We start from the raw sequence: 25,735 nt of genomic DNA on the forward strand, positions 1-25,735 counted from the left end.
TTTCTGCGATGGGAGCTGGGAAAGCTGGAATTCAACACATCCAGGGATTTTCCTGCTGCCAGGAGGGGCCGAGGATGCCCCAGGTGAGAGAAAATAGTAAAATTAATAGATTAGATTAATAGATTAATAGTAGATTAATAGAGTTTTAATTATTACCTTTAATAGAATTAACATTTCCAAGAGGATTCATCCCCCAAGGAAGGGTGTCTCTGCCAGGGCAAACAAATCCAGGGATGTGTTTATCCAGCCATGAGAACGGATCCACGGAATTCCCAAATCCAGCAGCCCAACCCCTCTTCATCCTCCATGGAAGTTGAAAATCAGGGAATCATGGAATGCTTTGGGTTGGGAAGGGACCATAAATCCCATCCAGTTCAAATCCCAACACTTCCCACTGTCCCAGGCTGCTCCAGCCCGGCCTCGGGCACTTCCAGGGATCCAGGGGCAGCCCCAGCTCCTCTGGGAATTCCATCCCAGCCCCTCCCCACCCTCCCAGCCAGGAATTCCTTCCCAAAATCCCATCTCACTGTGCCCTCTGGCAGTGGGAAGCCATTCCCCGTGTCCTGGCACTCCAGGCCCTCCTTCCCAGCAGATTCCCGGCATCCAGGGCGTTCCTGCAGCACCCACAGCGGGATGGGAAAACAAAATCCTGGAATGGTTTGGGTGGGAAGGACCTGGAATTCCAACCACGACACCTCCCACTATCCCAGGTGGCTCCAGCCTGGCCCTGGACACTCCCAGGGATGGAGCAGCCACAGATTCTCCAGGAATTCCACCCCACTTTGCCTCAGACCCCAACCCTGCACTCCAACTTTTCCATAAAACCCCCGGGAAGAGGCAAAACGAGGTGAATCTCCCCAAAGCAGCTCGGGGCCTGTTTCCCGGGAGCAGCTTCCCTGCAATCCACGTGCTCCCCTCCCGTTCCTCGGAGCAGAACTGAGCTTGGCCTTGAGCAGGAGCTGCTGCTTTTAATTCCCTTCCCACTGAGTCACCCTCCCTTCCCTTCCCTTCCCTTCCCTCCCCGATCCGCGCGCGGCACTCCAACGCACCGCAGCTATTTTGACACACTGAGCAAATATCAATTAATTCGCCTCACAGAGAAGGGGGAAGAGAAAAAAAAAAAACACACACAAAACATTAAAAAAAAATCTGAACTGAAAAGCTTAATTGAAAAAATCCCGGGCCAGATTCGCAGCCTGGCGTTTGCCGAGGTTTGAAGCTCCGCTGTTCCTCAAGCGCCGCGGGTTTTGCGGCTCCCCCGAGGAAAAGCTTTCTCTGGAGGAGCTGTGTGAGTCACCCGAGTCAGAACGGGGGAAAAGGGGGAAAAGAGGCACTTCCAGAAGGGTCTCACCTCCCACTGGCTGATCTGGGATCATGAGAGGACCCCAAAGCTGGGATCCATCCGGAGGCTGCGGAAAAAGGACAAGGACACGGATTTGGGGACCAGGGATGCTGCAGTTGTTGGGGTCCTCCCCAGCATCCCCAAAACCCCAAATCCATCCCAAACCAAGCAGCTTTTGTGGGCCTCCCATCACCTTCTCCAGCATCCCCTGGCAGGAGCAGCAGGAATTTAATGGGAATAAACCACCCCCGAATCCGCAGCCCCCGCAGAAGGACGGGATTGAGTCAATCAATGGCTTTGACTCACGGAATTATTTTGCTGTTAGAACGCAATTAACTGACGACTCCTGCCTTTGTTTGGGGGCTTTTCCTCTGCAAGGACGTCACCGGCACCAGTGGGGGACACAAAGGCTCCTGGCCCTCCCGCCCGTGGGTCGCTGGAGCAGGAAACGGCGCCAGGAATGAAATTCCGGAGTGGTTGGGATGGGAACGGAGCTAAATCTCATCCTGTCCCACTGGGCCACCTGCCATTATCCCAACCTGGCTTGGGACACTTCCAGGGATGGGGCAGCCACCCAAAGTTTTCTTTGGGAATCTCCCAAAATTCCATCTATCCCTTCCCTGTGGCAGTGGGAAGCCATTCCCCTCTTTCCGAGCGCGGTTTGCTGCTAAACAACCCCCCCACACACACTAAAAAATAAACCTTGCGGTGCGAAAAGGGGAATAAAAAAATCCCCGCACTCCAAAAAATCTGTTCACGCTCTGACACCCCTAATTAGGGCCACCCTTGGAGCAGCACAGGAGGGATTTTGAATTCCAAGGGAAAGGCAGAACGTGCCAGACTCGCCGTATTTTTAGCCGGCACAACGCCACGCTTCCCACCCGCCGCTCCCCGCCCTCTGCTCTTCACAGCTGCCCCGAGCCGGGCACGTCAGCGCTTCCCGAGCGAGAACGGGAGCAGGGAAAGGTTATCCAAGCTGTCAGGAAGGGTTTTTTCCCCTCTCCCGGAGACGGGAGAACAGCGGAATGTGTTCGGCGCTGGCGCCAACAAGGAGCGGGTCCTGACGCTGAGCGCGGGTGACACCGGGGACGGCTCTTGGTGGCAGCGAATTCCCGCAGTGCCTGAACGGATTACCCCGAGTGTCTGACGCCGGGAAACCCCGCTTGGGGAATATTCCAATGGTTCACGCGTGGTTTGGAGAATTCCAGCGGGAAGGGACGGATTTGGGATATTCCCCAGTTGGGTGTTTATGGAGCAGCCAGGGATATTTAAAATGCTTGTTCCTCAATCTCAGGAATTTGTTTTCGCTTTAACCAAAATTCCCCAGAGCTTGGTCTTGGAGCGGGAATTTGGGGTTCCATGTTGCTTCGAAAGGTTTGGGTTGGAAAGGACCTTAAATCCCAGCCAGTCCCGTGGGCAGGGACACCTCCCATTGTCCCAGGTGGCTCCAAGTCCAGGGACAGGTGGGACAAGGAATTTGGGATGCTGGGGGATAAGGAGCTCAGTTTGACCCAGAAATCCAACAGAGTCCTGGGATGAGCAAAGACTTGGAGTCGTTGGAGAAGGGAAGGCTCCAGGGAGAGCTCCGAGCCCCTTCAGGGCCAGGAGAGCTGGAGAGGGACTGGGGACAAGGGATGGAGGGACAGAACCTGGGGAATTTAAACCTGCATTAGGAATTGTGTGACCAGCAGGAGCAGGGAGGTCATTCTTCCCCGATACTCGGGGCTGGTGAGACCACATCTCGAGTGCCGTGTCCAGTCTGGGTCCATCAGTTCAGGAAGGACATTGAGATGCTGGAGCGCGTCCAGAGGAGGCAACGAGGCTGGAGAGGGGCTGGAACACAAACCCCGTGAGGAACGTTTGAGGGAGCTGGGGTTGTTCAGCCTGGAGAAGAGGAGGCTCAGGGGTGACCTCAGTGCTCTCCACAGCTCCTGAAGGGAGGTTCAGACAGGTGGGGTCGGTCTCTCCCACCGGGCAGCACTGACAGAACCAGAGGACACAGCCTCAGCTACACCAGGGAAGGTTTAGGTTGGATATTAGGAAAAAAATTTCACTGAAAGAATAATAAAATACTGGAATTGTCTTCCCAGGGAGGTGGTGGAATCACCATCTCTGGATATGTTTAAAAAAAGACTGGACTTGGCACTTGGTGCTATGGTCTAGTGAGGTGTCAGGGCATGGGTTGGACTTGATGATCTCAGAGGTCTCTTCCAGCTTCATTATTCTGTGATTCTGTGATTCTGTTAATTACTTCCAATGGGAAAAGGGAGATATGGATGGGATATTGTGGAAGAAAGTCCTTCCTTAAGGACTTTCAGGCACCTTTCTCCATGTCCAGCCTGGATTTTTCCCAAATGGAACACACTGAAAGTGTGTGTGGGAATTTTAAAACCCCTGATGTGACGCTCCTTGAAATTTCAGAAATTTCCGTGTCTGCTTTGTGTGGGATGTGTTTCAGCAGGGAGAGGGACTGGGGACGAGGGATGGAGGGACAGGACACAGGGAATGACTTCCCACTGGGAAAGAGGAGGTTTAAATGGGATACTGCGGAGGAAAGGTCCTTTCTTAAGGACTTTCAGGCACCTTTCTCCATGTCCAGCCTGGATTTTTCCCAAATGGAACACACTGAAAGTGTGTGTGGGAATTTTAAAACCCCTGATGTGATGCTCCCTGAAATTTCAGAAATTTCCATGTCTGCTTTGTGTGGGATGTGTTTCAGCAGGGAGAGGGACTGGGGACGAGGGATGGAGGGACAGGACACAGGGAATGGCTTCCCACTGGGAAAGAGGTTTAAATGGGATATTGGGAAGGAAAGGTCCTTTCTTAAGGACTTTCAGGCACCTTTCTCCATGTACAGCCTGGATTTTTCCCAAATGGAAAAGTTTAAAACCTCTGATGTGATGCTCCCTGAAATTTCAGTGTCTGCTTTGTGTGGGATGTGTTTCAGCAGGGAAAGGGACTGGGGACGAGGGATGGATTCCCACTGCCAGAGGGCAGGGCTGGGATACTGGGAAGGAATTCCCGGCTGGGAGGGTGAAGAAGGGCTGGACTGGAATTCCCAGAGAATCCGTGGCTGCTCCTGGATCCCTGGCAGTGCCCAAGGCCGAGCTGGAGCAGCCTGGGACAGCGGGAGCTCTCCTGGTTGGAAGTGGATGGGATTTATGGTCCCTTCCCACGCAGACCACTCTGGAATTCCATGCTTCCATGATTCTCCCTGAGCTGCTGGCATCCAGGCTGCCGCTCCTCGCTGCCCAAATCCCACTTTTCCAGGCACTGGGAACAGCTCCCGGGCACCGTTCCTGCTCCTGCTCCCGGATTTCGTGGGCAGCCGCGATTTCCCGGCTCTTCCCACGCAGAGCAGGCGGTGCCAGGGAGGATCAAGGATAAACAGGGATAAACAGGGACACGGGAGCCTCTGGAATTCACCGGGATCCGGGAGCTCCGGCCTGCAGGCTCTGATCGGGAATTGAAACCTGTCAGAACCCATCCAAAATAAACCCCAGTAACCAAATCCAGCATTTAAACCTGGCCTAACCCATCCAAAATTAAACCAAATAACCAAACCCAGCATTTAAACCTGTCCTAACCCATCCAAAATAAACCCCAGTAACCAAATCCAGCATTTAAATCTGGCCTAACCCATCCAAAGTAAACCCCAATAATCAAACCCAGCATTTAAATCTGTTCTAACCCATCCAAAATAAACCCCAATAACCAAACCCAGCATTTAAACCTGGCCTAACCCATCCAAAATTAAACCAAATAACCAAATCCAGCATATAAACCTGTCCTAACCCATCCAAAAAAAACCCCAATAACCAAACCCAGCATTTAAATCTGTTCTAACCCATACAAAGTAAACCCCAATAACCAAACCCAGCATTTAAACCTGGCCTAACCCATCCAAAGTAAACCACAATAATCAAATCCAGCATTTAAACCTGTCAGAACCCATCCAAAATAAACCCCAGTAACCAAACCCAACATTTAAACCTGTTCTAACCCATACAAAATAAATCCCACTAACCAAATCCAGCATTTAAACCTGTCCTAACCCATACAAAATAAACCTCAGTAACAAAACCCAGCAATTAAATCTGTCCTAACCCATCCAAAATTAAACTAAATAACCAAACCCAGCATTTAAACCTGTCCTAACCCAACCAGACTTAAACCCAGCACCAAACTCAGCATTTAAACCTTTCCTACCCCATCCAAAATTAAACCCAGCAGCTAACCCAGCATTAATCCTGTCCTATCCCACCCAAAATAAACCCCAATAACCAAACCCAGCATTTAATCCTGTCCTATCCCACCCAAAATAAACCCCAATAACCAAACCCAGCATTTAAACCTTTCCTATCCCACCCAGAATTAAACCCAGTACCAAAAGCAGCATTAAAACCTGTCCTAACCCTGCCCCACCCCTCCAAAATGCAGCCCAGGAGCCAAACCTGATATTTAAATTTAGATTAGCCCGACTCCCATCTCTGATTATTTTTAATTCCTTTTCCATTTGTGCTACCGGAGACTTTCTCCTTTTGTTGGGAATTAATTTGCTCTAATTTAGGGAAGCATTTTTGATTGCTTTTGATTAAGTTTAACAAGCAGGGAGGAAAAAAAGAGAAAAGCTGCAGCTTTAGACATCAAAGCAAACAAATCCTTGGGCTGGGCTTAATTAATAACGGCTGGCACTCCCCGAACAGGGAATTTATCCATTATGGAACAAGAAATTCTGTGTTGGAATCATTAATCCACACGAAAACACGGCCTGGGCAAATCCACGGATTTCTGGGAGGTGAAGGCACGTGTTGGTTTAAAATCTGGGATTTGGGGTGAAGCCCAGGAGTTCAAAAAATGGGAATTTTCCATTGGACAGAAGAAAAGCCATGCGTGGTTCCCACTGGAAGGACAAAAATTCCCATTTTTTCCTCTTCCCTGAGGTATCCACAAATCGTCTTTTAACTCCCGAAGTAGGGCAGGGCAGAATTCCAGGCTCAATCCTGCTCCAGCCAGGAGCGGGAAGCAAAAATTCCCAAAAATCCTGATGTTTCAATGCCTTTTAGGAAAACCTCCCGTAACCCAGGCTGGGAACACATTCTGGGAAATGGATCCTAAAATGGGAAATGGATTCTAAAATGGGAATTGGATCCAAAAATGGGAATTGGATCCTAAAATGGGAAATGGATGCTAAATTGGAAAATGGATCCTAAAATGGGAATTGAATCCGTAAATGGGAATTGGATCCAAAAATGGGAAATGTATCTGAAAATGGGAATTGGATTCTAAAATGGGAAATGGAATCTAAAATGGGAATTGGATCCTAAAATGGGAATTGGATCATAAAATGGGAATTGGATTCGAAATTGGGAATTGGATCCTAAATTGGGAAATGGATCCTAAAATGGGAATTGAATCCGTAAATGGGAATTGGATCCAAAAATGGGAAATGTATCTGAAAATGGGAATTGGATCCGAAATTGGGAATCAGATCCTAACCCAGCTTCTCCCAGGATAAGGCATGGAATGCTCTGGAGGCTGCTCCTCTTAATTACACTAATTAGAAGAGAAGCTGCCCCAAATGTTGCTTTTCCACCATTCCCAAGGAAATCTGTGGATCGATCCCTTTGCCATAGGATTTTATGGATGGAGGGAGCGGGAAATGAGCGTCCCTTGGTTCTTTCCCTTAATTTCTCTCCCTCACCAGCTCAGCAGATGGAAAATCCCTTTCCAACATTCCAAGGAATCCTGAAAATCCCTTCCAAACATTCCAAGGAATCCCAGCACCACAGCCAGGCCTTCCAAAAGATATTTTTTCCTGGTTTTCAGCCCGGGACAGGGTGTGGGGAAGGGAAACCATGGATCTCTTCATGTTTTGGGAGCAGGAGCATGATTTGGGAAGGCAGCCGGGATAAATCCCAGGAAACCCGAGGCTGTGGGGTATGGATGCCCGGCCAGGGGTCGAGGAAGGAATTTTTTATTCCATGCAAGGAATTTTTTGGTCCTTTTAATTCAGGGACTCAGAGGGGGGAGCGAGAACAAGGGGGAAAAGTCGGGAGAGAGGGAATGGGAAGAACGGAAGGCGGAGAGGGGGAAGGAGAGGAGGGGGAAGGAAAAGGAGGTGAACAAACAAACAAAAAAAAAATTCCCAAATCCACCCGAGCGAAGGCTCCAAAACAAATTAAGGTTGTCACGGCAACCGGGGGTGTGTGGGCAGCTCCGAATGCACGGAATTAAAACCGGCGTCATGTTCAGCGCTTAATTAAACCCCGGGCCAGCGCTGCCTCCCCGGGACACCGGGAATTCGGGAATTCGGGAGATCGGGACACCTTCGCTCTGCTGGCGCTGGGAATGGGGCTGGGAACGCATCCCAAATCCTTGGGATGAGCGCCGGGAATGGAGCTGGGAACGTGTCCCAAATCCTCGGGATGAGCACCGGGAATGGGGCTGGGAACGTGTCCCAAATCCTCGGGATGAGAGCTGGGAATGGGGCTGGGAACGTGTCCCAAATCCTCGGGATGAGCACTGGGAATGGGGCTGGGAACGCGTCCCAAATCCTCGGGATGAGCACTGGGAATGGGGCTGGGAACGTGTCCCAAATCCTCGGGATGAGCACTGGGAATGGGGCTGGGAACGCATCCCAAATCCTTGGGATGAGCGCCGGGAATGGGGCTGGGAACGTGTCCCAAATCCTCGGGATGAGCGCCGGGAATGGGGCTGGGAACGCGTCCCAAATCCTCGGGATGAGCACCGGGAATGGGGCTGGGAACGTGTCCCAAATCCTTGGGATGAGCGCCGGGAATGGGGCTGGGAACGCGTCCCAAATCCTTGGGATGAGCGCCGGGAATGGGGCTGGGAACGCGTCCCAAATCCTTGGGATGAGATCCGGGAATGGGGCTGGGAACACATCCCAAATCCTCGGGATGAGCGCCGGGAATGGGGCTGGGAACGTGTCCCAAATCCTCGGGATGAGCGCCGGGAATGGGACTGGGAACGCATCCAAAATCCTCGGGATGAGCGCCGGGAATGGGGCTGGGAACACGTACCAAATCCTTGGGATGAGCGCCGGGAATGGGGCTGGGAACGCGTCCCAGATCCTCGGGATGAGCGCCGGGAATGGGGCTGGGAACGTGTCCCAAATCCTTGGGATGAGAGCCGGGAATGGGGCTGGGAACGTGTCCCAAATCCTCGGGATGAGCACCGGGAATGGGGCTGGGAACGTGTCCCAAATCCTCGGGATGAGAGCTGGGAATGGGGCTGGGAACGTGTCCCAAATCCTCGGGATGAGCACTGGGAATGGGGCTGGGAACGGATCCCAAATCCTCGGGATGAGCACCGGGAATGGGGCTGGGAACGCATCCCAAATCCTCGGGATGAGCGCCGGGAATGGGGCTGGGAACGCGTCCCAAATCCTTGGGATGAGAGCCGGGAATGGGGCTGGGAACGGATCCCAAATCCTCGGGATGAGCACTGGGAATGGGGCTGGGAACGTGTCCCAAATCCTCGGGATGAGCGCCGGGGTTGATTCCCAAACGCTCCGAGCTGCGGTCGCTGCTCGGCCCCCGCGCCCATCCAGGCACGGGGAGGGGTCGGGACCAGATCCAGGGGGACAATTCCAAGGTTTTCCCCCCACTTCCTGCTTCCCATCCACTCGATTTTCTCCAGGAATGACCGCGCGAGGTCATCCAGAGGAGCCCGGGGCCGCGGGGCTGCCGGAGACAGCGGAGCCCTTGTTCCTCCCGGGGCTCCTGGGGATCATCCAGGGGCTGCCGGATCCTTGGGAAAATGCTGCCTTTATGCCTCGAGCTCTGGGAATTGGGGCCGGCAGAATTCCTGGAGCTGGGGGATCCAGCCCCATTGATCATCCCCGAGAAAAACAGGGAGCAGGACTCCGTGACCGGTTCAGCGCCAGCCTGGGGGGAAATGGGGGCACCGGGAAGGAATTTTCCATGCTGCCCCAGGGAAATTGGGATGATTTTGGGTTTGGTTCCAGCGGGATCCGTCAGCTTTTCCATTCACGGGTTTGAAATCCGTGCTGGAGCCACCTGTGACTTCCCAGCTCCTGCCTTAATCCTCCTTGACATCCCGGCTGCTGCTGCTGCTTCCATAATGAATATCCAGGCAGGGAATTAGGGCCGGGATTCATTTCACCCACCAAGCCTAATTAACGGATGCAAAGATGCGGCGCTGGAGCGGGAGGCAGGGATAATTCCCAAATAATTCTGGAATAACTCAGGAGGATGCTGAAAAGGCTCCACGCGGGCCTTGCCCCGGCCACGACAGCAAAACCTCCCCCTGCAGAGGCTTGGGAAAGCTTTTCCCGGTTTTCCAGCCCTTTAAAAGGCACCCAAATCCAAGGAATTTGAAGGCAGGGGCTCGGAGCGCCCTGGGATCGTGGGAGGTGTCCCTGGCCCTGGCAGGGGTGGGATGAGAGGAGCTTCAAGGTCTCTCCCGAGCCGGAGCATTCCATGATTCCGTGAATTCCCCTCCTGGAAAAGGCTGCCGGTTGTGCCCCCACTCCCACTGCGGGGTAACGTCCCAGCTGGCAGGGAATTCCTGCCGGCACATCCCAGGATTTGCTGCGTTTAACCCCGTGGAAATCCCGGGAGCTGTTCCTCGTTTTCATGGATTTCCTCCTGAGGCCAGAGGTTAAATAGGAGAGCTTCCGTGGCTGTCATTATCCTGCTGGAGTTTTCTTTTTTCCCACCAAGGAGCCTCCAGGCAGGCATTTTACTGGAATTTACTGGGATTGAAGCCTCCTCCACTGGAAGTTTTGGTCTCTCTGGCAAAGTTTTTGGGAGAGAATACCATGGAATCCTGGAATGCATTTGGGTTGGAAGGGATTTTAGGGATCAGCCAGTCCCAGCTCCGACACTTCCCAATATCCCAGATTATCCCAACCTGGCCTTGGGCACTTCCAGGGATCCAGGGGCAGCCCCAGCTCCTCTGGGAATTCCATCCCAGCCCCTCCCCACCCTCCCAGCCAGGAATTCCTTCCCCAAATCCCATCTAACCCTTCTCTCTGGCAGTGGGAAGTCATTCCCTGTGTCTTCCCATCCCTTTTCCAGCTCTCCTGGATCCCCTGGATGAAAAACCAGCGACATTCCCGCTCCCATCCCAAACAGCTGCAAATCCTCCCATCCCTCTCCCGCATTTCCCTCCCTTTTCCTTGGATTTTCAGGAGAAAAACCCCAGAACACCAAGACAGCCCCAATCCAGCAATGAACGAATCCCAATTTTCCAGAAAATTCTTTCCCCCTCATGTTTGAGGCTCCCTCCTGACATCTTCCCAGATTTCTCCTCCAAAGATCCGCTATTTTTAAAACCCTCCCTGCAACCCTTTTCCATCTATTTTTTTCCTCCCTGCTCCCACTGCTTGGCATTTCCTCCGAGGAGCGCGGGGACTTTTTAACCGCTCCAGAAACCTGGATGCAAAAAAAAAAAAAAAAAAAAAAACTCTTGGAATATTTCCTTTGGAAGGGCCCAGCTGGGATTTACAGCCCCGGGCACAGAGAGATGGAATAAAAACACCTGGAGAGGAAAAAATTCCTCAAAGGAGCCAAAATTCCCATCACAAAATCCAGACATGGCCAGGAGGAAAAAGCTTGGGAATTCATGCGGAATATTCCAGGAAATGCTTTGCTCTCCAAATAGGATAAATGGCTTTTTGTTCCCCTTGGAATTGCTGGGAATGTGGAGATTCCAGCTGGGAAATACCGGAAATTCTTAATGGGATTTGAGGATTTGTGGGAGTTTTGGTGCAGGAACCACAAGATGACCCCCAGGGACACAAAATATTCCTTTAAACGCTTCCAAAATTCCAAATCATCCCACAAAAACCTCATTTCCCAGGAATTCCTCCTCGGAGCAAACCCTGTGACATTCCCACTCCAGCTGAGCCATCCCAAAAACCCCCGGAATGCTCTTTTTGTCCCCAAAGCCAACATTCCAAGGACGGGAGGGTGATGCCAAGCTGGAATTCTGGAGCATTAACTGGGATTTATCCTCTCCTTTATCCCAGGAAGGAAAAGCTCTCCCAGGAAAAGCTTGAGTGGATTTTTTTTTTCCCATTATTATTTTATGTCACATCCCAAAAAAAAAAAAATTTAAAAAAAAATTGTGTTTTCAGCACTTTCTCCTATCAGGAAAGCAATTGAGTCCAAATGAAGAGGGAATTATCTCCAGAGTTAATTATCCGTCCTGGCAGCCGGGGTTTTACATCCCGGCATTTTCCACTTCCACACAAAGCACGGGAATTCTCCTCTCCTGGAATTAATATGCTGGGAATGTGGTGGAGGAAGCGCCAGGGGCTGGGGTTTGGGTGGAATTGGGGAGATTTTGGGAATCTGAGCGGAGAGGGGATGGGAGTGACTCCAAACCCTGGCATGGAGCGGTGCTGGAATCGCCATTCCAGGAGGGAATGCTGGAATGGCCATTCCCAGAGGGAATATTGGAGCAAAACCCATTCCCAGTGCTGGAACCACCATTCCCAGAGGGAATCCTGGAGAAAATCCCCATTCCCAGTGCTGGAATTGCCATTCCCAGTGGGAATTCTGGATCAAAACCCCATTCCCAGTACTGGAATTGCCATTCCCACGGGGAATCCTGGAGCAAATTCCCATTCCAGTGCTGGAATTCCTGCAGGAATTCTTGGAGGAAGACCCTGCTCCCAGTGCTGGAATCACCATTCTTGGAGGGAATATTGGAATTGCCATTCCTGGAGGGAATCATGGAGCAAAACCCTCTTCCAGTGCTGGAATGGCCATTCCTGGAGGGAATATTGGAATTGTGATTCCTGGAGGGAATATTTGAACAAAACCCTTTTCCAGTGCAGGAACCACCATTACCAGAGGGAATTCTGGATCAAAAACCCATTCCAGTGCTGGAATTGCCATTCCTGGAGGGAATATTGGAATTTCCATTCCCAGAGGGAATATTGGAGCAAATCCTGCAGGAATTCTTGGAGTGAGATCCTGCTCCCAGCACTAGAATTGCCATTCCTGGAGGGAATCCTGGATCAAGACTCCATTCCCAGTGCTGGAATTCCTGCAGGAATTCTTGGAGTGAGATCCTGCCCCCAGTGCTGGAATCAAAATTCCTGGAGGGAATCATGGAGCAAAACCCTTTTCCAGTGCCAGAATTGCCATTCCTGGAGGAAATATTGGAATTGCCATTCCCAGAGGGAATATTGGAGTGAGATCTCGCTCCCAGTGCTGGAACCACCATTCCCAGAGGGAATCCTGGAGAAAATCCCCATTCCCAGTGATGGAATTGTCATTCCCAGTGGGAATTCTGGATCAAAACCCCATTCCCAGTGCTGGAATTGCCATTCCCAGAGGGAATCCTGGAGCAAATTCCCATTCCAGTGCTGGAATTCCTGCAGGAATTCTTGGAGGAAGACCCTGCTCCCAGTGCTGGAATCACCATTCCAGGAGGGAATGCTGGAATTGCCATTCCCAGAGGGAATATTTGAGCAAAACCCATTCCCAGTGCTGGAACCACCATTACCAGAGGGAATTCTGGATCAAAACCCCATTCCAGTGCTGGAATTCCTGCAGGAATTCTTGGAGTGAGATCCTGCCCCCAGTTCTGGAATCAAAATTCCTGGAGGGAATCATGGAGCAAAACCCTTTTCCACTGCTGGAATTGCCATTCCTGGAGGAAATATTGGAATTGCCATTCCCAGAGGGAATATTGGAGTGAGATCTCGCTCCCAGTGCTGGAACCACCATTCCTGGAGGGAATATTGGAGCAAAACCCCATTCCCAGTGCTGGAGTTGCCATTCCCACAGGGAATTCTGGATCAAGACCCCATTACCAGGGCTGCAATTGCCATTCCCAGAGGGAATCCTGGAGCAAATCCCCATTCCCAGTGCTGGAATTTCCATTCCCAGTGGGAATCCTGGAGCAAATCCCCATTCCCAGTGCTGGAATTGCCATTCCCAGCGGGAATCCTGGAGCAAATCCCCATTCCCAGTGCTGGAATTTCCATTCCCAGTGGGAATCCTGGAGCAAATCCTCATTCCCAGTGCTGGAATTGCCATTCCTAGATGGAATACTGGGATCATCATTCCTGAAGGCAATCCTGGAGCAAATCTCCACTCCCAGTGCTTCCCAGTAACCCCAGGAGCTCCATGGATCACAACTCCCGAGCAGGGAATTCCGGGAATACCCAGTGCTGATGGATGGAGACGCTTCCCTGGCCTTTCCAAGCAGTTCCTGCTCCTTCTGGAAAATCCCGGAGCACTCCCAGCTTTCCCAGCGCCAGGAAGAAATCCATGCTGGATTTTCCAGCCTCTTTCCCGAGGAAACCCAGCAGCGCTCAGCCAAACTGGGAACCCCCAGATTTGGGAATCACCCCCAGGAGGGATCCCAAATTTTCCCGTGGAGCTCCCAAATCCCGTTTTTTTTGGCTGCCCCACACCTGGCTCCGGCTCAGAGCTGCCCCTTCCCGGGAAAAAGCAGCCCGGGATTGCGGCAGGAATTCCAGGAGAGACGGGGTTTGTTTATGTTCCCGGCGCCAGCTCCCGCGTCCCCCATCGGATTTTCCATGCTGGAAAAGGGAATGTTCATCCCTCCCTCCCCTCTCCGCCAGCTCCAGCTCCTGGCAAACAGCGCTGGGATCCTTCCAGCCCCTTTTCCACACCCCTGGAATGTCCAAGGCCTGCTTGGAGCAAGCCGGGATAATGGGAATTGTTCCAGTCCACGGCAGAGGCTGGAATGAGATGATTTTAAGCTCCATCCCAGTCGGGAATTCTGTGATTCCACAATTTTACCATCCCCAGGCTCCCAAGATTCCCCAAATCCCCTTTTTCCATGGACACAGCTGGATGGGAATTGCCATTTCTGCTCCCCAAACCCCAAAAATAAATAAAACTCCCAAATAAATAAAAAATTCCAGCCCCTCACTCCTCCCGTGCCCCAAATCCCGACATTTCCCGCGCTGCCAAGTTGCTTGGGAGAGAAAATTTCCGAACTCCAATTCCAGCCCAAGGGGTGGGCTGGACTTTGAAACCTGAAATTCTTGCATAGAAAATTCCCAAAAAAAAAACCCACTAAAAAATGGGAATGTGGCAGCTGCTTGGGAATGTTTTCCTCTTTGTTGTCTCCTGCAGGAACAAAAGGCCGAGAATTGTTGAATTTAAACCCAAAACTTGGCATTCCTGAAGCCGAAGCGTTCCCGTTTTTCCTCCCCCCCACCAGATATGGGGATTTTTATGGAATCTTGGATTTCAGGGCAGTTTCATTCCTTGGTTTGTTCTCCTTGGTTTATTTTGTTGTTTTTTTTTTTCCATTATAGACATCGTTAAAAAAAATAAATTTTCCAAGAATACATTTGGAAGTTGTTGTGGGAATCAGAGGAATTAAAAAAAAAAAACTAAAAAAAAAATAAAGTGGGAAAATAAAGGGGAAAATGGGAATTAAAAAGCCACAGGATGGGTCAGTTGTGTATATGGGAATATCCGTATGTTATATGTATATAGGAAATAAAGCGGAGAGGGAAAATAGGGAATTCCGACCCTGGATGGGTCAAAATCCACTCCCAACCCAAATTCCAAAAAGGAAAAAAAAAAAGGAAAATGGAACCTCTTCCCCTGGAATGATTGAAAACATCAGCACAGCCTCACACGTTTCACACCAGTTTCTTTTCTTTTCCATTCGGAAACTCTCCGAGGAAAAATCCCAACCAAAATTCCCCAAAAACCAACGGGAAGAGCTGCGGGAGTCCCGTCCAGGCGGCTCCCGATGGCGCCTTCGTCCTCCGGGATGTTCCCGTGCGGAATCCTCGCTGTCCCTGTGGCCACCCCGGAGCAAAATTCCTGCAATTCACCTTTCCAAAGCTTTTCTCCGATGGTTTTCCCCTCCCCGGCACCGCTGGCAGCTCCAGACCCCCATTCCAGGCCCATCCCAGGGAGTTTTCCCAGGAGCCGCTCCGGAAAAACCAACCCGGAAAAGACCAAAAAAAAATAAAAACCACCCCAAAAAAACCGGGAAAAATGAAAAGTAGGAAGAAAACCACCGAGGTTTCCCAGCGTGGTGAAGGCTCCTCCTGCCTCTCCGGAGCTCGGCATTCCCGGGATTTGGGAGCGTTCCAGTCTGCGGCACAAGCGCGGCAGCGGTGGGCGCTGGTGGCACTGGTGGCACTGGTGGCGCTGGTGGCACTGGTGGCACTGGTGGCACCGGTGGCACCGGTCCGAGCGTCCCCGTCCCACCGGCCGCTCCTTCCCGCCCCTCTATGGCCCCAGCGCCGGGATCAGGATGGGAACGAGGAGCAGGATCCGGATCTCCCGCTGCCGGCTACTTCCCGCCTTGGGATCCGTGAACGTCTTCTGCTCCGGCATCGCATCCGTGGTCAGCTGGGCCTGGGGAGGAGCGGGGTTTTAGGGAAGAGCATCCCAAAAGTTGGGAAAGACCTCCAAGCTGTTTGCTTTGGGAAAGAATTCCCAGCCCCGGGATCCTCCAAGTACCTGGGAGTAGCACAAGCTCTGCTCCTTGGATTTGTTGGGATTCAGGCCTTGATCCTGGCAGGAGGAATTGGGAATGGTTAGGGGAGGAATGTGACCCTGGAGGTGGTTTGGGGTCCCGAATTTCCCTGTGGGAATCAGCTCAGAGCGGGTGATGGAGCACAGGGAGATTTGGGAACGGCTCATCCAACGGGAGCCCAGGGGTTTCCATGGATTCCGCCTCACTGCACTGTGATCCTGCCTGGAATCCTGCCGGGAATCCCGGGACACCCCACCAGTCCCCACCCCACTCCTCTGCATTCCTGGGACATCCCCGGACATTCCTTAATCCCATTTCCCTGAATTCCTGGGACACCCCCAGCCATTCCCCAACCCAAATTCCTGGAACACCCCCAATCCCATTTCCCTGAATTCCTGGGACATCCCCAGCAATTCCCAAATCCCATTTCCCTGAATTCCTGGAACACCCCCAGCCATTTCCCAATCCCATCTCCCTGAATTCCTGGAACATCCTTGGCCATTCCCCAATCCCATTTCCCTCCCATTCCTGGAACATCCCCAGCCATTCCCAAATCCCATCTCCCTGAATTCCTGGGACATCCCCAGCCATTCCCAAATCCCATCTCCCTGAATTCCTGGAACATCCCCAGCCATTTCCCAATCCCATTTCCCTGAATTCCTGGAACACCCCCAGCCATTTCCCAATCCCATCTCCCTGAATTCCTGGAACATCCCCAGCCATTTCCCAATCCCATCTCCCTGAATTCCTGGAACATCCCCAGCCATTCCCAAATCCCATTTCCCTGAATTCCTGGAACATCCCCAGCCATTTCCCAATCCCATCTCCCTGAATTCCTGGGACATTCCTGGGCATTCCCCAATCCCATTTCCCTCCCATTCCTGGGACATCCCCAGCCATTCCCAAATCCCATCTCCCTGAATTCCTGGAACATCCCCAGCCATTCCCAAATCCCATTTCCCTGAATTCCTGAGAAATTCCTGGGCATTCCCCAATCCCATTTCCCTCCCATTCCTGGAACATCCCTGGCCATTCCCCAAATCTCTGAATTTCCCAAATTTACCTGAATTCCTGGAACATCCCCGGCCATTCCCCAAATCCCATTTCCCTGAATTCCTTTTCCACCCATGGAACAAAACACGGACGCCCAAGCCCCGCGCTCGGCGGGACCACACGGATTTTCCAGATTTCCCAAAAACCATGGAATCCCAGCTCCCAGACGAGGAGAAACCAGGCGCAGTGAGTCGGTGAAGGGGAAGACGGGCGGGGAATCCCATTTCCCTCCGCACTCCAGACCCCAAACCGCACCCGGCTCCTTCCAGCCCGCGGATGAATCCGAGCGGGACGTTTTCCCATCCCACGGGAAAAGTCCCACGGCCCCACCAGTGCTCCCAGTTTGGGGCCGCACCTGGAGGGAGGTGCAGGTGCTGCTGAGGCTCGTGCCGTAGGCGGCGTTGCCGTCGTCGGCATCGTCCGGCAGCGCCGCGCTCTTCTCCACCTTCGGCAACGCCGTCGCGGCGGGATTGGGATTTTTGGGAACCAGGTTCACGTCGGTGCCGTTCCCAAAAGCTTGGATGGCGTTTCCTGGCGGCGGGAGAGATTTAGGAAGGATGGGAATGATGAAGCAAGGTGAAAGGGGTGGGGCGGGGAAGCGCCTTACGGAGACAGGGATTTTCCGTGAAATCCCGCAGGAATTTCTCGCACTCCTCCTCCATATTCCCGCTGCCTTTGCAGGAGCACCAGGGCGAGATGGTGATGCTGGTGGTGCTGGCGTCCACGTAGTTGGGGGTGATGTCAAAGCCTGGCGAGGAGGAGGGAACGGGGGTGAAATCCCAGCGGGAAAAGCCATTCCCGATCCCGACTCCCGGCACTCACCGATGAGCCCGGCGTAGGAGCCCAGGCACGCCTGGAAGTTGTCCCCGGGACAGCTGGTCGGGGACTGGAAGGTGGCCTGGCAGTTGGTGTGGAAATCGGCCAGCCGGGATCTGCAGAGGAGGAAAAGTGGGAAAACAATGGGATTCCAGCGCCGGATCCGGCCCAGAGCGACTCCGCGGCCGCTGGGAATGTGGGAATTTTTAAATGGAATAAAAGCGCCCCGTTCCCAACATCCCCACACAGGCTGGGAAATTCCAAGGCAATTCAGGCTCTCCAGCTGGGTTATCCAAGTGCTCCCAAGAGGAGACAGAATCCCGGGAATAGCCGAGACAGGATCCCGGGAATGGCTGAGACACAATCCCAGGAATGGCTGAGACAGGATCCCGGGAATGGCCGAGACAGGATCCCGGGAATGGCTGAGACAGGATCCCGGGAATGGCCGAGACAGGATCCCGGGAATGGCTGAGACACAATCCCGGGAATGACTGAGACAGGATCCCGGGAATGACTGAGACAGGATCCTGGGAATGACTGAGACAGGATCCTGGGAATGGCTGAGACGGGATCCCAGGAACAGCCAAGACAGGAACCCAGGAATGGCCAAGACAGCATCCCAGGAATGACTGAGACAGGATCCCGGGAATGGCCGAGACAGGATCCTGGGAATGGCTGAGACAGAATCCTGGGAATGGCTGAGACACAATCCCGGGAATGGCCGAGACAGGATCCCGGGAATGGCCGAGACAGGATCCTGGGAATGACTGAGACAGGATCCCAGGAATGGCTGAGACAGGATCCCGGGAATGACTGAGACACAATCCTGGGAATGACTGAGACGGGATCCCGGGAATGACTGAGACGGGATCCCGGGAATGACTGAGACACAATCCCGGGAATGGCCGAGACAGAATCCTGGGAATGGCTGAGACACAATCCCGGGAATGGCTGAGACAGGATCCCGGGAATGACTGAGACGGGATCCCGGGAATGACTGAGACACAATCCCGGGAATGGCTGAGACAGGATCCCGGGAATGACTGAGACAGGATCCCGGGAATGGCTGAGACAGGATCCTGGGAATGGCTGAGACAGGATCCCGGGAATGGCTGAGACAGGATCCTGGGAATGACTGAGATGGGATCCCAGGAATGGCTGAGACAGGATCCCGGGAATGGCTGAGACAGGATCCTGGGAATGGCTGAGACAGGATCCCGGGAATGGCTGAGACACAATCCCGGGAATGGCTGAGACAGGATCCTGGGAATGGCTGAGACAGAATCCTGGGAATGGCTGAGACACAATCCCGGGAATGACTGAGACAGGATCCCGGGAATGACTGAGACAGGATCCCAGGAACAGCCAAGACAGGATCCCAGGAATGGCCAAGACAGCATCCCGGGAATGGCCGAGACAGGATCCTGGGAATGGCTGAGACGGGATCCCGGGAATGCCCAACATGGGATCCCAGCAATGGCCGAGATGGGATCCTGGGAATGACTGAGACAGGATCCCAGGAATGGCCTCAGATCCTGACGAACAGCAAAACCACAACCGGAATCTCCTCAGGAAAGGATGGAATTGGGGTGGGTTTGAGGGGCTACTCCGTGATGGGGATGGGAGGATGGGGAAGGAGGAAGAGCTCGGGATGAAGCCGGAATTCCAGGGAAAACCAGGATTCTGCAGTTCTGCCGTGGTGCATGAGGCAAGGAGGAAACTTTTTTCCTCTCCTTCTTCCTGGAAGTAAAACTGCCCCTCCAGGAGTGTTGTTTCCATGTTTATTTCCATGATTATTTTATTTCCATGTTTATTTTATTTCCATGTTTATTTTATTTCCATGTTTATTTTATTTCCATGTTTATTTCCATGATTATTTTCCTTCCTTGTGACTCAGCCCATGGCAAACTCCACATGGAGCGGAGAAGCTCCATCCCACTCCCATTCCCAAGGCAGATCCTCAGCTCCTGGAAGGGAATTTTCCTTGCACAAAGCCCAGGAAAAGCTTTTCCAGGAATTTTTTTTTTTTCTGCAGCCAAACAGCTCCAGGGTGGGAATGGCAGAAATCCAAAAACCTGCTCCTTCCCCAGCTTCTCCGTGGGAGAGGAATAAAATTCCCGACAGCGTTTCCGGCTCTTCCCAGCTCCGAGGCGAAGGGACGGCGATTCCCGCGGGAAGCGCCGAGCGCCAGGAATGTTTGGCACCGCTGCTCCCGTGGTTTGCTGTGGTTGGTTGTGGTTCTCCACAGCCCCCGGGAGAGGAATTCCAGAGGGTGGGAATGTCCTCCAGGAGCAGAGTCCAACCTTTGGTCGCCACCGTGTCCCCAGCCCAGAGATCTGAGTGGCACCTCCAGGGGTTCCTTGGACACCTCCAGGGGTTCCTTGGGCAGCTCCAGGGATTCTTGGACACCTCCAGGGGTTCCTTGGACAGCTCCAGGGGTTCCTTGGACACCTTCAAGGGTTCCTTGGCACCTCCAGGGGTTCCTTGGGCAGCTCCAGGGGTTCCTTGGGCACTTCTAGGGGTTCCTTGGGCACCTTCAAGGGTTCCTTGGGCAGCTCCAGGGGTTCCTTGGGCACCTCCAGGGGTTCCATTGGCACCTCCAGGGGGTCCTTGATCACCTTCAAGGGTTCCTTGGGTAGCTCCAGGGGTTCATTGAGAACCTCCAGGGGTTCCTTGGACACCTCCAGGGGTTCATTGGACACCTCCAGGCCATACCTGGATATCTCCAGGGGTTCCTTGGGCACTTCTAGGGGTTCCTTGGACACCTTCAAGGGTTTCTTTAGAACCACCAGGTCATCCCTGGACTCCTCCAGGGGTGACCTGGGCGCCTCCAGGTGTTCCTTGGACACTTCCAGGGGTTTCTTGGACACTTTCAAGGGTTTCTTTGCCACCTCCAGGGATTCCTTGGACACCTCCAGGCCATCCCTGGACACCTCCAGGGGTTCCTTGGACACCTCCAGGCCATCCCTGGACACCTCCAGGGGTTCCTTGGACACCTCCAGGCCATCCCTGGACACCTCCAGGGGTTCCTTGGACACTTCCAGGGGTTCCTTGGACACCTCCAGGCCATCCCTGGACACCTCCAGGGGTTCCTTGGGCACTTCCAGGGGTTCCTTGGACACCTCCAGGCCATCCCTGGACACCTCCAGGGGTTCCTTGTACACCTCCAAGCCATCCCTGGACACCTCCAGGGGTTCCTTGGACTTTGGAAGCCGCCGGGTGGGATTTGCCTCCAGGAGCGAAGGCTCGGCCTCGGCCCGGCGGTTTCCGAGGGCTCCGGAGGAAGGAAAAAAACCGGGAAAGGAGAAGGAGCCGAGTCCACCTCGGCGGGAACCAGGAGGGATCGGTGCCAGATCCCTGCCGGCAGCTGGAGCAGGAGCTGCGCACGGCCTGGAAAAGTCGGGAAGAGCTGGGCTGGATAGTAAAAGGGTTTTAAAATCGTGGGGATTTCGGGTTAAAAGGAAAAATAAGCTCCGTAGGCCCTGGAAAAATAAACACCCTGAGCACATGGAGAACTTGAACTTGCTAGAACTGCACCTGTACATGGTAAATGATATAATTGTTAGATGGGATGATTGTTTAGTAATTAAATATAATTACTGTTTAATCGTAAGAATAATCATGAGAAACTGTGGTCAGGGGCCTGAGAAAGATCATTAGAAACTCGTGTCAATGTATAAAATAAAACAATATAGTTTAATAATTAATATATAGTTATATAGTGATAGAATATAAAATATGTTCATCTCAAAAGCCGTGTCAGAGTCAGATTTGGGTCTGGACCAGATTCCCAGAGTTCTCAATAAAAACACCTGCATGGAATCACATCCCGGGATTCTGTGTGCTCCTAAACAATGTAAATTTAACAATTAATACATAAGTTATAGAGGGATAGAATATAAAATACGTTCAGCTCTAAAGCCATGTTGGAGTGTCAGATTTGGGTCTGTACCCCCGATTCCCAGAGTTCTCAATAAAAACACCTGCATGGAATCACATCCCGGGATTTTGTGTGCTCCTAAACAATGCAAATTTAACAATTAATATGTAAATGATATAAGGATAGAATATAAAATATTCTTTCTGAAAATAAAAATTTTCAGCTCGAAAGCCATGTTGGAGTGTCAGATTTGGGTCTGGACCCCCAATTCCCAGAGCTCTCAATAAAAGCACCTGCATGGAATCACATCCCGGGATTCTGTGTGCTCCTAAACAATGTAAATTTAACAATTAATACATAAGTTATAGAGGGATAGAATATAAAATATATTCAGCTCAAGAGCGGTGTCGGAGTCAGATTTGGGTGTGGACCCGATTCCCAGAGTTCTCAATAAAAACACCTCCATGGAATCACATCCCGGGATTCTGTGTCCCTGAACAGGCCGCCTCTGGATGAGGGATGGAGGAGGATTTTCCTAAGAGTTGCCTCCCCTTCCCCCCAAAAACCAAAAAAAACCCCAAAGGAGCGGAAGAGAAGGGATTAAAATAATTAATTCAGGATATGCACTCAGATGTGCCATCCCAAACCCGCCGCAGGGGCTGCATTCCCAATTCTGGAGGAGATTCCAGCTTCTAATTCCATCCCTGTACTCCCCGTGCAGAAATCCCAAATTTAGGGGGTTCTCTGCACCTGTACGTTCATCCCGAGTGCTTCAATCCCAAATTTGCGGATTCCTGTGAACACACCTGGTGCCAATATACCAAATTTAGGGGACATTTTGTAGCTGTACCTTACTCCCAGGTGCATAAATCCCAAATTTAGGAGACATTTTGTACCTGTACAATTATCCCAGGTGGATAAATCCCAATTTTAAGGGATTTTTTTGGTACCTGTACCTTTATCCCAGGTGCATAAATCCCAAATTTAGGGGATTTTTTGGTACCTGTACAATTATCCCAAGTGCTTCAATCCCAAATTTAAGGGAATTTATGGATTCCTGTGCATACACCTGGTGCCAATATCCCAAATTTAAGGGTTATTTTGTACCTGTACATTTATCCCAGGTGCATAAATTCCAAATTTAGGGGGTTCTGTGCATTTGTACATTTATCCCAAGGGCTTAAATCCCAATTTTAAGGGAATTTGTGGATTCCTGTGCATACACCTGGTGCCAATACTCGAAATTTAGGAGACATTTTGTACTTGTACAATTATCCCAATTGCATAAATCCCAAATTTAGGGATTTTTGTTACCTGTACAATTATCCCAGGTGCATAAATTCCAAATTTAGGGGGTTCTCTGCATCTGTACATTTATCCCAAGTGCTTCAATCCCAAATTTAAGGGAATTTGTGGATTCCTTTGCATACACCTGGTGCAAATATCCCAAATTTAGGGGACATTTTGTACCTGTACCTTACTCCCAGCTGCATAAATCCAAATTTTAAGGGATTTTTGGTACCTGTGCCTTTATCCTAAGTGCACAAATCCCAAATTTAGGGGATTTTTGTTACCTGTACAATTATCCCAGGTGCATAAATCCCAAATTTAGGGGACATTTTGTACCTGTACCTTTATCCCAGGTGCATAAATCCCAATTTTAAGGGATTTTTTGTACCTGTACAATTATCCCAGGTGTATAAATCCCAATTGTAAGGGATTTTTGGTACCTGTACAATTATCCCAAGTGCATAAATCTCAAATTTTGGGGACTTCGCGCATCCCTCCTGCCTCAAACTCCTCTCCCATTCCCTGTTTTCCTGCAGGAATTCCGCACCACCGAAACCCCTCTGGCTCTGACATTAAAATTCACCAAACCCAGAACTTTTGGGATGGGTTTGGGTTTGTTTTCTGTGATTTTTTTTAAGCGCTTAATTGCCTGTTAATTACTCCCACCCCTCAATCCAACAGCATCCCGCTCCTGAATATTTCACGGGAAAAACCAGCGGGATTCCTCCAGAGGTGGGAATATTTTTCTTTTCCCCATGGGGAATTTATGGAGAGCGAGGGAATTTTTAAAATAAAAACTGGGGGAAAAAAATCCGCTCCCGCTGGGGATGTTCAGGAAGCTGCGACCGCACGGAAAAAAATTTCGGTGAGCCACGAAAATCCCGCTCCCACACATCCCCGTCCTGCTGGAGAGGAATTCCTTTGGAGCTGGGAGATTTTTTAACAATTCCCCCCAAACGCTCCCAGGTAAATTCAAAGAGTCCCAGGGAGCGGGAGCAGCTGGAGCCAAGAGGGGAGCGGGAAGAAAAAGTGGGATTAAAAAACTGGGATAAAAGCGGTTTTTGCGGTTTTTACGGACGGAGCCGGCAGGGGAGGGCAGGAGATCCAGGGCTGGATTTGTTTCAGCTGGAGAAGTTCTCTGGGGACGGGAGTCGCCTCTTCTGGGCTGGGCTGAGGGAGCTCGGAGGGAAAAAAGGGAATTTTCTCTCCTTCCTCGGAGGCTCCGGGCCTGAATTCCCAAGGAATTTCCTCCTGGAAAGGGGGAAAGGCGTGGGAAGGGGCTGCCCGTGGTGGGGTGAGGTCACTGAGGTGTCCAGGGGACTCCTGGAGGGGCCCAAGGAACCCTGGAAGTGCCCAAGGAACCCCTGGAGGTGCCCAAGGAACCCCTGGAGGTGTCCAGGGAACCCCTGGAGGTGTCCAAGAATCCCTGGAGGTGTCCAGGAATGGCCTGGAGGTGTACAAGGAACTCCTGGAGGTGTCCAAAGAACTCCTGGAGCTGTCCAAGGAACCCTTGGAGATTCCCAAGGAACCCCTGGATGTGCCAGGGAACCCCTCGAGATGCCCAGGGAACCCCTGGAAGTGCCCAAGGAACCCCTGGAGGTGTCCAAGGAACCCCTGGAAGTGCCCAAGGAACCCCTGGAGGTGTCCAATGAATCCCTGGAGGTGTCCAAGAACCCCTGGAGGTGTCCAAGGAACCCCTGGAGGTGCCCAAGGAACCCCTGGAGGTGTCCAAGGAACCCCTGGAGGTTCCACTCAGATCTCTGGGCTGGGGACACGGCGGCGACCAAAGGTTGGACTCTGCTCCTGGAGGACTTTCCCACCCTCTGGAATTCCTCTCCCGGGGGCTGTGGAGAACCACAACCCCACAACCAACCATGGGAGCACCTCCCGAGGCAGAGACAACCCAGCAGGAGACCGGAGCCGAGCCCGCCCGAGGCGGGCGCGCCGACCCGTCCGGTCAATAATTGGGGAGCCCCGGCAGTTAATTAGTCAGGGAGAATTGATTGATTCTCCTGCTGAGAGCCCGGCGAGCCCGCGGGGAGCCGGGTCCTCCGCCGGCCTCCTCCTCCTCCCGCGGGGAACCCCCGGCTGCTGCCCCTCGGCTTCAAAATCACCAGATTTGGGGAATTTCAGTGATTTTCCAAGATTTCTGCAAGCTCTGCCAGCTCCAAAAATCCTGGAGCAATTTTCCCTGCTCCTCCTTCTTTCCCTGCTCCTTCTTCTCCTCTTCTTCCCCAGCCACCTCCTCCTGCGGGGGAACCCCCAGGTGCTGCCCCTTGGCTTCAAAATCACCAGATTTGGGGAATTTCACTGATTTTCCCAGATTTCTGCAAGCTCTGCCAGCTCCAAAAATCCTGGAGCAATTTTCCCCTTCTCTTTCTTTTCTTCCCCAGCCTCCTCCTTATGTGAGGGATCCCCCCAGGTGCTGCCCCTCCGCTTCAAAATCCACCAGATTTGGGGAATTTCACTGATTTTCACTGATTTCTCCAAGTTCTCCCAGCTCCAAAAATCCTGGAGCAATTTTCCCTGCTCCTCCTTCTTTCCCTGCTCCTTCTCCTCTTCTTCCCCAGCCACCTCCTCCTGCGGGGGAACCCCCCGGCTGCTGCCCCTCAGCTTCAAAATCCACCAGATTTGGGGATTTTCACTATTTTCCCAATCCCAAACTCGGTTTGGAGGCTCTTCCATGTCCTATCCCTCAGAATCCGAGTTCTCCGAGCTCCAAAAATCCTGGAGCAATTTTTCCCTGCTCCTTCTTCTCCTCTTCTTCCCCAGCCACCTCCTCCCGCAGGGGAACCCCCCGGCTGCTGCCCCTCAGCTTCAAAATCCACCAGATTTGGGGAATTTCAGTGATTTTCCAAGATTTCTGCAAG

At 52.1% G+C, this 25,735-nt stretch overlaps 1 protein-coding gene across 1 annotated transcript in view; it reads right to left on the reverse strand.

Moving 5' to 3' along the window:
• Positions 1-14,969: 14,969 nt before the first annotated feature.
• The window catches only part of GFRA2 (GDNF family receptor alpha 2), a 45,937-nt gene continuing 35,171 nt past the window's right edge, over positions 14,970-25,735 (reverse strand). The window contains exons 5-9 of the mRNA XM_085559155.1: positions 17,702-17,811; positions 17,487-17,627; positions 17,235-17,410; positions 15,811-15,864; positions 14,970-15,705 (exon numbers count right to left, since the gene is read on the reverse strand). Of these exons, the coding sequence (XP_085415281.1) occupies positions 15,577-15,705; positions 15,811-15,864; positions 17,235-17,410; positions 17,487-17,627; positions 17,702-17,811 (610 nt within the window). The 3' untranslated portion in view covers positions 14,970-15,576. The remainder of the gene's footprint in view (positions 15,706-15,810; positions 15,865-17,234; positions 17,411-17,486; positions 17,628-17,701; positions 17,812-25,735) is intronic.

The sequence above is a fragment of the Lonchura striata genome, chromosome 22 (genome assembly GCF_050655825.1).
Source record: "Lonchura striata isolate lonStrDom1 chromosome 22, ASM5065582v1, whole genome shotgun sequence".
Taxonomy (NCBI): Eukaryota; Metazoa; Chordata; class Aves; order Passeriformes; family Estrildidae; genus Lonchura; species Lonchura striata.